Here is an 11,150-nt window from a genome sequence, read left to right on the forward strand (position 1 = left end):
TTAAACCTTTTTTTTTTTACATTGAACTTTTACATTTTGAGTCTGCACCTACTGTAATAATGGGAACAATAACGGAATACGTTTGCTTGTCTAGCAACCCATTCCTGTCAATATGAAATTTGATTAAAAAAAAGAACATAATTACCACCCGATTACACAATCTTGCCATTAGAAAAAGAGTCACCCATGTGCTAAGGACGGAGTTTAACAAAGTAAACGTTTTACTTCATTTAAAGTTTATTGTTTACAACAAAGAATCTGAAAGATGGGTACAATACATCTGTTTAATTTAAACAGACTAATAACTTATTACTCCGAGACTGATCGTTACAGAGGAATGAACATTACAATGAGCATTTACTTCAGTGGTGAGGCGCCTGCTTGAACTGCAGTCCACAGTAACCGCATGTTCCCACTTTCGTCGTTTTGTCCTGTGAACAAGGACAAAGAATATACTTCAGCCAGTGAGTGGCGTCACATGCAAGGATCATTCTCTAATTTCCCCCTGGGAATCAATAAAGTAACTCTACTCTACAATACCCATGCAGATTTTAGACAGAATAGACCAAAATGGGACTATTCAGTCATGTGAACACTTTTTAAATTCCGAATGTGGCTTTATTGCGGTACCACATCGGTCTTCTACACATGTAAATAGAATATTCAGGAACTTGTATTAAAACCAAATAGGCCTACTGATAATATTTTGTTTGAAAATTGAGAACCCCCTTGCATGCTACTCCTGTTTCAGGAAGTTTTAATTTCTTAGAGGAACTGGGGTTAAGAGAATGTAAGTTTTATTTTTGGGTTATTCTGGTTAAAGGGGCTTCATTCAAAGTCCATTTGGTCATGGTAGATCAAACAGGGGAGAAATAATAACAACGAAAACAACAACAACAACAACAAAATATGACCTATACTTTCTTTGGAGACCGTGTGCCACAACTATTTGTCTGGTACTCACAGCTGCAGGGTGACCTTTGTAGGAATAATAGAAAAACAGGCAAATAACCTTTTGATCTGTTTCTGTTAGTGTATGCCCTGTGCCAAAGCTCACATGCTATTTGCCTGTATTTCTATGATTCCTACATCTCCTACATCTTTTTTATTATTCAAACGCCTTTCCTAATTTACAAAGACTACTATATGTATTATTGTATTATACTATTATGTAATATTCTGATTTGCTCATTGTTCTGTCTTTTGTCCTTCAGTGATTGATGAAGGAAATGGGAGCAAAACAACTTCTCATTATGTGTATTATGTGTAAGTGATTTGCTAGGCCTTATTGCAATTAAACAACAGCAAATACTTTATCGGGGAATGGTGCCTTTAGATTAGTGTTTCTCAATGGGGGCTCTACTGCCCCTAAAGGGCCGATAGGGAGCCAGAGTGGGGCAAGATACAGTTGAGAGGGGGCAGTGCTTAGTTGCCAATGAGGACATAGTGTATTTTAATTTTTTTAAACTAAGGGAGGTGTTGGGAGGCTTATGATGAGGTCCAGGGGCGTTTATTCATAAGCGCGTCAGAACCACTGCTCTAGATCAATTAAGACATGTGTCGCAGATATATTGGCATCAGTTTCACAATGTGGTGTGCAAGTATGCTCATTATAGACATGGTATTATTACACTAAACAAAAATATAACATTTCATGCACACATTGCACTAGTTACAGCAAGCCCCCCTTGCTAAATTTCAGTTGTGTGCAGTCCTTTTTGCAGTCCAAGGTGCACAAACATGCATACATACATTCACACACAGAATATAACAAATATGTTAAAATAATCTGTGTATAATGTTGTGACATAACATACTGTCTTGGGACGGATCATATTGTCAAATCTTAGTCTAAATCTTCATATTGATGTATCTAGATCCTTACCAGATTGATGTAGACTTTGGGGTGTCCCAATGCACCGCCGCCACCATCACAGGAAATGATTCTGACGCCGACATCTGACACAGGCTCTTCTGCCACCAAGTTGATGGCAAAGTTCTTGTTCACCTAAACATGGATGATGAACAAAACAAATAACAACAACAACCATTTACTCATCTGAAACAGTATACCGAGAGAGAGAGAGAGAGAGAGAGAGAGAGAGAGAGAGAGAGAGAGAGAGAGAACGAGAACTTACCTCCTTAGTTCTGCCCACAAACCTGGCTCGTCGGGGGTCCTTTTCATCATAAACCTATAAATCACAACATTCAGATGACAGGTAAACAGCAGCATCCACACAAGCACTGGCACAAATTATAGCCAACTCTATGACCATAATTCCCCCTACAGAGCTGTCACTCACTTGCCTGCGGTCTTGGCTATCTTGCTTTTAGCCAACGGGACTGCAGCCTACACAAATCTTGACCGGTGTGCAATCAATTGACATTGACTATTCGCGATTAATAGTGTTGTCCAGTAGATGGTACATGATCACTGCCATTACCATTAATGCAAACGTATTTGCAACACTAAGGGAAGGTAAAGGAACTGGTGCTGCCCAACTAGCTAAAGCTAACTAGCAGACGAGTGATTTGGCCTTGTGAAGGGTCATGGAAGTGCTGTAATTGAGAGGCAAGAGTTTACCTGTCCAGTGTGAGTGACCGCTTCTCCATAAGTCGTAACTTCTACGGTTTTGTTCCTCCCAGGTACAGTGGCCAATTTTATCGGGGAAAGTAGAACCTTTGCATTTTTACTGAAGGACAGAGATCTGATGACAACAGACGCCATGTTTCCCTCTATTACCCAAAATGCTCTGCGCACGTGAATGTGGCTCTAGGAAAGGTAGATAAAAACAGAACAGAAAACGTTTATTCATATTTAATTTATTTAGGAATATTTTTCACTAACTTAGTGTCAGTACTACCATATTTTTTTTTATTGTATGTTATGCGTGCATACAACGTTGAAGAAACACACTATGTTTTTTTCCTCTCACTACAGTCGAGCTAGGACCTTGGAGAAATACCTGACGTCACACAGGAACAGGATGCATGATGACCCGATACATGCTTGTCTTTCACCTCTGATGAAAACAGTTCTGCAATTTTGCTTATTATAACAACCTACACAAAAGCTATAGAAGTTTAAATACTACTTTAAGGTCAGTATTACACATCACCCCAGATTCCTCTTCATTCGGTGTCCTATTTCTGTGTCGGGTTTTGGCAAACCAAGTGGAGCTAAAAAGCAGCTAGCTACAAGCTAAATGGTACACTTGCAGCTGTCATATAAGAAGCAGTCAAGCGATTCGAACACTCCACTAATTGCATTGTTTATACTTAGATTTGTTGTCATATGCGATGTAGAAGTAGAATATGCCAATTGACTGTGGTGTCTTTTCTACGACTCGTTTTATAAGCTAGTGCCGGTCGTCATCAAGCCTTTACGCAAGTGTTCTCAAAACGCTGCACCACAGCTATAACTAACCTGATTGCTAGCTTAAATAAGTATGTCAATGGGGTTTTCAGACGTTTCAGACACAAGGATAGAGCGTACTCTCAAGTTGGACTCATCAACGGTGTAGTTGGACCTCTGTCTGTCTGTCTGTCTGTCTGTTGTACATACATCAGTGTGTGTGTGTGTGTGTGTGTGTGTGTGTGTGTGTGTGTGTGTGTGTGTGTGTGTGTGTGTGTGTGTGTGTGTGTGTCCCTATACATCTCTAAGCCTTTCCCGTACTAAATCAAACTTTGGAACAGTGGTATTTAGTTCATGGTTTGAAACATGTTCCGCCGTGCTGCGCCAGACTGCCATCACTGGTGTCAAGTTTCAATCTCTGTACATTTCCATGCTCTTGAGTATGTGATGCAACACAATGTAATAGTATTGTTCTGTACTGCTTTACGCAGGTGGCAACACCATGGCAGGCCTGTTGGTCCCCCGGCTGGTCGCCTCCGTCGGCCAACAGCTGACACAGCTGGCCAGGTATGCCGCTCTCCCTCGGCCGGCCTCCTTAACTCTGCACCGGTTCTTCACCACCATGACGGTACCTGGAACCAGGAGGACGGTGATGGCAACCCCCGCTGGACTTGGTGTGTGCTCCCAGATCCATGCGCCTTTGCTGGGATGTTGTCAGCAGCTGGCATGCCTACAGCAGCCGGTGTCTGGGATGAAAACAAAAACTTCCCTGAAAAAAAGGTGCAAGGAGTGCTTCTTTGTCTGGCGCAGGGGACGGCTGTATGTGTATTGCAAAACCCACCCGAGACACAAGCAACGTCAAGGATAGACAACTTCGGACAGAAGGATATGGGAATTGCTCATTGCGATGCTGATATGATTTTTTCTGCCTGTGGCAACTGCAGGTTAAAGTGTTTCATCTGGTTGTGTAAATAAAATTACGAATGTTGAAATTGCTCAGTTTCAATATTTTGTTATTGACTAGATTGTGACCTATGTTTGCTACAATTACTTGTCTTTATGGGCTTTCAAGAAATTGAACTGGAAATTCTGCAAATGTCAAGCCTGAAGTGTTTGGGTTGGCAATATTATCTGTGTCTTACACAACTAAGCTAAGCTTATATTGAGGAAAGGGAACCAAATCATATTGGCAAGACCATCAGACAATATTACATTTAGTTAAGACTGATTACATTGCCAACCCAAACACTTAAAGGGGTATGCCACTATTTTGGGGATTAATATAGTTAAAATCGTTGGCTGGGGTTTATAAAGGTGGTAAAGTGTCTTATTTTTCATTTTAAGCGTTGTCTTGCTTTAAGACAAGTACGATGCTACACGGATCCATTGACTTTCACTAGCTTAGCGACATATTCCCTCTTTTAACTTGTCTTAAAGCAAGAGAACGCTTAACATGAAAAATAAGACACTACCACCTTTATAAACCCCGGCCAATGATTTTAAGCCCCAAAATAGTGGCATACCCCTTTAAGGCCTGATTTTTGCAAACAGCTTTGGCTTAGGTGTTATTAAATTAATTTTAGTATTAATTATTACTATTAATTAATACTATAGACATCCAAAGCTATTTGGTGGGTTTTTTTTTTTTTTTTAGATTTTGTGCCTCTACCTCACTCATAACAACAGGCCATTTACTTGACTACCTGGCAATAGGTTTAAGAAAATGATGGGCTTTGTGCATATTTCTGGAAGTTGATATGCTATGATCCTTTTTTATGCTGTACATTTGTGGCAAGCAATCAATATCAATCTGTTTCATTTCCCTTAGGAGACCATGAGATTTGTGGGATATCTGTACGACATCTCTTAGTCATTGGGTGTAAAATTATATTGATGTTAAACAGTTTGAAGGAGACCCTTCTCTGAAAAGAAGGAAGGTAATCAGACCTGCATGGTTGTGATGCAGTTAACTTCAGTATTTCCGTTGATTATACCGCCATCTGGTGACAAAGATTGAATATTGTACATAGCAATCAGAAATGAGCCCTCAGAACAAAACCACCCCCTAAGCTGAATTTGTCACTTTCATGACACCCTGAAGTGCTGTTTCAAGTATAATAAATAAGTCATCAGCCCTGAATGTGGGTTCAAAAGCAGAAGGACAAAAAAAATAATATACAGCTCCAGGCCTTTTTATTAGAATACCATGAAAAAGTTGATTTATATCCATAATTTCATCAATAATGTTAAACTGTCATGGATTGTAGATTCATGCTGATTGTTGACCTGGTACCCCACGCTTCACTCTTCAATATACCCTGTAGATTTCCATACCACGTTTTGGCGCTAACTCACCAATTTAATTCTAAATAACCAGAAATTAAACCCCATTGAAAATGAATCGGGTTTAATTTCTGTTGAGTTAGAATTAAACTGGTGAGGTAACACCAAAACGTGGCATGGAAATCTTCGGGTATATTGAAGAGGGAAGTGTGGGGCACCAGGTCAACAAACAAGAACAGCTGACAGCAAAGCATCAAGGATATCTGGGCTTCCATAACTCCCATGCACTGTTTTTGCCATTGACTTCAATGTTAAACGCATCATGGCCATTATGAAGACAGAGAATGTCCTAACCAAGTATTGACCATTGCATGTTATGCAGAAAGTACCAAATTTCAACTGATTTAATGTGACCCGAATTTTGATGAAGAAAAATGTGATTTTATAACAATATTCTAATAATGCGAATTCCCCAATTCATGGGTTTTTTGAGCTGGAAGGCCAACGTATATAAAAAGAAAAAAAAAATGATTGGAATAGTTAAAAAACTGGGCCGTGAATCTACAATCCATGACAGTTTAACATTATTGATGGAATTATGGAAATAAATCAACTTTTTCATGGTATTCTAATAAAAAGGCCTGGAGCTGTATATGTATTTGTTCCCAGTTTGTAGCAAACACTACTTTTGAAAGACACAGTTAAATATAATAAACTAAAACGGGTGTCAAACATAAGGCCTGGGTGCCTGATCCAGCCCGCCAGATGGTTTAATGTGGCCCCAGACTTGAAGAGGAAAAGAATATACTAGGAATGTCAATTAAAAATGAAATCTCTGGCCCATTACAAAGGTGCTGAGAGTGTTTGAAATGTAGGGGTTTCAATACTTGAGAACAAATTTGTAGGGTTTTTTTTTCTCTCGCCATTTACAGTTAATGCCCCTTCTATCCGCTTGCATCCACCTCAAAATGAGATGATTGACCATGTGATTCCGATAAGAAGCAGGAGCTTGTGATATTTTGCAATTCCATTTGCTGGTCCGATCCTCTTGAGATCAAACTGACTGCATGTGGCCCCTGATCCCAAATGAGTTTGATACCCCTGAACTAAAGCAAGACAAAGGCTTTCGGGTGATTTTGTTCTGTGCCCGACCAAAGCTATCAGAGGCCCTGGGCACACCCATGTTAGGGCACTGGCCGTTTTAGAAGGGGCACCTGGGGCGTCATCAGACAGAATGCTATCTGACTCGTGTGGTTATAGGTGCTGCCTTTAAATTAGATACAAAATATGTTTAGTTAAATACTAGAAATCAGGACCTCTACGGCAGAGCACTGGTGTATCTGAAGTATCACGTTGAGAACACCAGAGGGCACTACCGTGCCATGAAAATGTAACTTAGAGAGTGTCTGGGATCATCACAGAGCAAGAATGTAACATGATTGTTACAACATGGTTGTAATATGTAGATTGTAGAGAGGAAAGCCCATTTAAAGTCAACATATTTTGCACATTAAAAAGAGGGCCTTTACAAACAGGGTCCCAACAATGGCTCCCAACTCCACACAGTCGGTGAAGCAATGGCAATCATCACCAACAAGGATGTTTATGGGTCATACACATAGAGACACTTTAGTGTCACATGTAATGAACTGGTCAGTGCAAAAAAAAGTGTGAAGAAGAAAGGTGTGTGTGCGGGTGTGTGTAAGACCTTCTGTACTACATTCTGCAAAGTTTACAATCATTGTAGGGAATATGTAGACAGGCCTATGTGTGCAAGGTAATGCCACGTGGAGGCACCAGCAGCTCAATTTTCAAATTCAAAAATGCTCACACCTTTCTTTACCCCCAAACCAGTCTTGGATATATGCAACTGCTTTGACAATGGAAAGATTTAAGTCAACTGCCTACTCCCTCCAAGAAGCGACTTCAGTGTCACTTCACAAAGACAGTGACATTAATCTTTGAGACACTCTGTATTGAGCTCCCTATTACTGATTTGTTAAAAAAAGCGTAATAACAACACCAAAAATGTGACTTTATAGGCTACATTATCCAATTCACCTAAAAATTCAACTTCATGGCCCACAGGGCCAACCATTTCCATAAAAAAGCTCTCTGTTCTCTGGAGTCATGCCTTTAAAATATCTATGAGGAGCAATTAGGCCTACACTTTTTTCTTTTACGTTATTGCTTTCAGTCACATTATGTGTTGTTAACCTCTAAGAATGTGATAATATGGATGTATGGCAGTTGCATTCGATGTGATTACATTGTCCATTACAGTGAACTAACAACCATGGCTGGGTTGGGACCAAAAAACGTTCCAGGCATTTTTGGGTTAAACTGGCTCCTCACACATACTCAGTCCACTGTCTATGTTGAAGATCGACCAATGGGCCGCCCCCTCTAAACTGTTGACAAGTCCCCGAGAGAAAGAAAAACAAAGAAAGAAAATGTCAGGACCGGTATATTGGGGCCCGGACTGTTGGCCCACTGGGAAAATGCCCTGTATACCAGATTGCAGTCCAGCCCTGCTAACAGCCAATGGATGGGAGATGTAGAGGAGGTCCAGTCAATGTCTCTGTGCTGTAATGGTCCAGGTAACCGAGACTTAGTTCCTCGAACAGCACTGTTGCCATGGTAGCGTGGGGGAGAGAGAGAGAGAGAGAGAGAGAGAGAGAGAGAGAGAGAGAGAGAGAGAGAGAGAGAGAGAGAGAGAGAGAGAGAGAGAGAGAGAGAGAAACGCAAAAGAGACAGATCTATTTCAGTTGCCTTCCTCAAATTCAATAATTTCTATTTCTGGAATGTGAAGTTCGTGCCATTGTTCACACTCACACACACACACACACACACACACACACACACACACACACACACACACACACACACACACACACACACACACACACACACACACACACACACACACACACACACACACACTGCCCACACACTTTAATGAAAGTGCATGGTGAGTGTTGTGCATTGACTGCACTGGCTGCCCACTGTTGAGTGCTGGAACAGGCAGGCAAACTGAGGTTATTGCTTTTGCATTATATTTGCATTATAAATGCAAATGACACGTTACCTGTCCCCCGTCTTCTGGCCTTTTATTTGATTCTGTACTGGTGAAAGTGTGTGCAGTCCCCTACTACTGCTGCAGATAAGACTCAACTGAAAACAGATGTCTAAAACTATACCCACAATAATAACACAGTATATTATGATAATTGGATTATTTAACTACAATTCAAAGAACTTCATTTTTTGGTACACACATGAGTCAGATAACATTCTGTCTGATGACGCAGTTTGGCCAAATGCAGGCACGTACAGTATGCAACACAAGCAAGTTGGTGATGACAAAAAAGAAGGCGCCAAGTGATAGTTCATGTGGGGGTCACCTATGCAGAGATATATTGGAAAGGCTCAAAATGGACAGGCATCAGAGAGTACAGTCAGGGCCGCTGACAGCATTTGCTGGGCCCAGGACAAAGCCATCTGAAAGCCCCCCCTACCCAATACATGCAATGGAAGGGGGACCTGATTCTGGGTCTCCTATTTCCCTGGGCCCGGGACAACATACCCCTTTGTCCGCCCTTCGGCGGGCCTGAGTACAGTATACAGTTTTGAAATGTTCATGATGCAACTCAAATCGGTGCAGTTTTTGCGAACATTCACTCAAATATATCAGGATACGCTATCCTTTCTCTGAACTAGACAGGATTGAGGACCAAGGAGAGCAAATCACTCAATGCTTATTGCAAGCAGGGGAAGCCATGGCAACAGCCCGCATGGACTTGTTTTGTCAATACACCGAGACATTTTCAATATCTGTCTTCTCTAAACAAACCCTTTTAATTTAGCCTCCTCCCACCCACATGGTCGTTTGCGTGTCCTGTAAAGAATGTAGAATCAGAAAGCCAAAAAAGGTTGTAATTTGTCATCATGAAAATGTGTGTCCGTTTGTGTGTCCTGCCAAGCAGGATACTGGCACCTGCAAACCGGCCTATTGCTGGTAAAACTTGGCTGTGGCTGGTAATAATTTCAGCATCACTAGCCAATTTGGCAGGTACTCTATGGTATGATATATCAGTTATTCAGATTCTATTTATATGATTTATTTCCATGTAGAAAACTATGCACTCATCTTCTTGCATTAGCAACTAATCTTCTGAGGTTACATGTACTGTACAGCGGCATGATAAAGAAAAAAAGAAACAATGTCAAATGTGTGACTAGTAGAATAGCCGTATGGCTAGTGACTTGGGAAAACCACTAGCCACAATGGCCAGCAAGCGAAAAAGTTAATGTCAAACCCTGCTGCCAAGTATGTAGAATCAGAAAGTAAAATAGTTTGTCATTATGGTAATTAAAGACCAAGTACTTGCTGTTATTGTGAAATAGCTGTGAATTCAGTCCAGGAAGACAGATGCTGAGGCACTCAAGGTTGCATTTTTTTAAAACTTTTTTATTAGGCTACAATGCCTACGCGTTTCGGCCCTTATGGTCTTCTTCAGGGCGTATTAGCTGTGAATTCAAGTCATTGTCATTTGTCAATGACAGGCGAATAGAGTCAATGTCTTGCATTCACTGGTAAGCAACATATCAGAATATAAACAGAAAAGATTGTCAAATGACAGGCAACCTTGGAATACAGTAGTTTTGGATTTCTTCCCCCATTTGCTTGGGTTATCAACACAATTGTCAAGGGCACCCGCCACCTCCTGGTTGTGTAGATATAGGCTACCATTGGAATGCTCAGACAAATGAAGGAACTCTCATCCCCCAATCCCTTTTATTCTGAACCATATCTGCATTAGGGCCTACTACGCACACACTGTCCTTTATATTTCCGGAGTATAGGCCTAGACCAACACATATTCATTTGCACACACGAATTGTGTAGCATTCCAAAAATAATGCTTTAGGTCTGAACAAGAAAGGTGCCTCCAGCACCACCATTCAGTATCCTCAGTTCAGAAGAATCATTTTTTTTGTGTAGCTACCAATATAGCCATAGGCTTTTATTACCCTTGGAAAAAGAGAGTGGATGGGCTAGCATGGGCACAAAGTGGGAATGGTTCTATTACAACATGCATGCAAAGCATTTTTGCTGAACCCGCAAGGGCAAAGAGCTGCCACTGCCACCACAGAACACCATCCAACAGCTCCAGCCCATCGCCTGTTGATTTACCGCTCTCCCTCTCCACAGAGCGAACACCATGGAGCACACAGCGACCGAGGTACACACCTCCTTCTCTGGGCGTGATGTCAGCGTGGAGACTCATCACGCATGCGTGGTACAACCGTGGACTTTTCAGGAGGCTTTTTGTTTGTGAGCAGATGAGCGCCCAGACCTGGCAGCGTAGGTAGGTAGACGCTCAAGTCCGCGTAAAATTACCTGTAATAAGCTCTCGCGGCGCCAACTTTCCCGACAACTGGCAAAGAGGGTCCAGGACCACATCAAAAGAAATTGAACCGCACAGACAGCTCACGCTGTAGATTTTCC

The 11,150-nt window shown here is 41.4% G+C and overlaps 2 protein-coding genes across 3 annotated transcripts in view; one reads left to right on the plus strand and one right to left on the minus strand.

The window, feature by feature from the left end:
* Positions 1-219: 219 nt before the first annotated feature.
* On the minus strand, positions 220-2,762 carry ndufs6 (NADH:ubiquinone oxidoreductase subunit S6). The gene is made up of 4 exons (XM_063185666.1): positions 2,585-2,762; positions 2,139-2,192; positions 1,886-2,008; positions 220-431 (listed from the first exon to the last, which is right to left on the minus strand). Exons 1-4 carry the CDS (start codon positions 2,726-2,728, stop codon positions 363-365), a joined length of 390 nt encoding a protein of 129 aa, XP_063041736.1. The 5' UTR covers positions 2,729-2,762; the 3' UTR covers positions 220-362.
* Positions 2,763-10,710: 7,948 nt separating this feature from the next.
* Positions 10,711-11,150, plus strand: part of lpcat1 (lysophosphatidylcholine acyltransferase 1) — an 81,591-nt gene continuing 81,151 nt past the window's right edge. For both annotated transcript variants that reach the window (XM_063185667.1, XM_063185668.1), the window contains exon 1: positions 10,711-11,150. This exon is cut by the window's right edge and continues 165 nt beyond it. The gene's annotated coding sequence lies outside the window, so the exon portion shown is untranslated.

Source organism: Engraulis encrasicolus, chromosome 20 (assembly GCF_034702125.1).
Source record: "Engraulis encrasicolus isolate BLACKSEA-1 chromosome 20, IST_EnEncr_1.0, whole genome shotgun sequence".
NCBI classification, from domain to species: domain Eukaryota; kingdom Metazoa; phylum Chordata; class Actinopteri; order Clupeiformes; family Engraulidae; genus Engraulis; species Engraulis encrasicolus.

Excerpts from the sequence above, each read along its gene's own strand:
- ndufs6 (XM_063185666.1), bottom strand. The coding sequence starts at position 2,728 with ATGGCGTCTGTTGTCATCAGATCTCTGTCCTTCAGTAAAAATGCAAAG. Across the intron at positions 2,193-2,584 it reads CGGTCACTCACACTGGACAG|GTTTATGATGAAAAGGACCC; the intron begins GTAAACTCTTGC and ends TGTGATTTATAG. Across the intron at positions 2,009-2,138 it reads TTGTGGGCAGAACTAAGGAG|GTGAACAAGAACTTTGCCAT; the intron begins GTAAGTTCTCGT and ends ATCCATGTTTAG.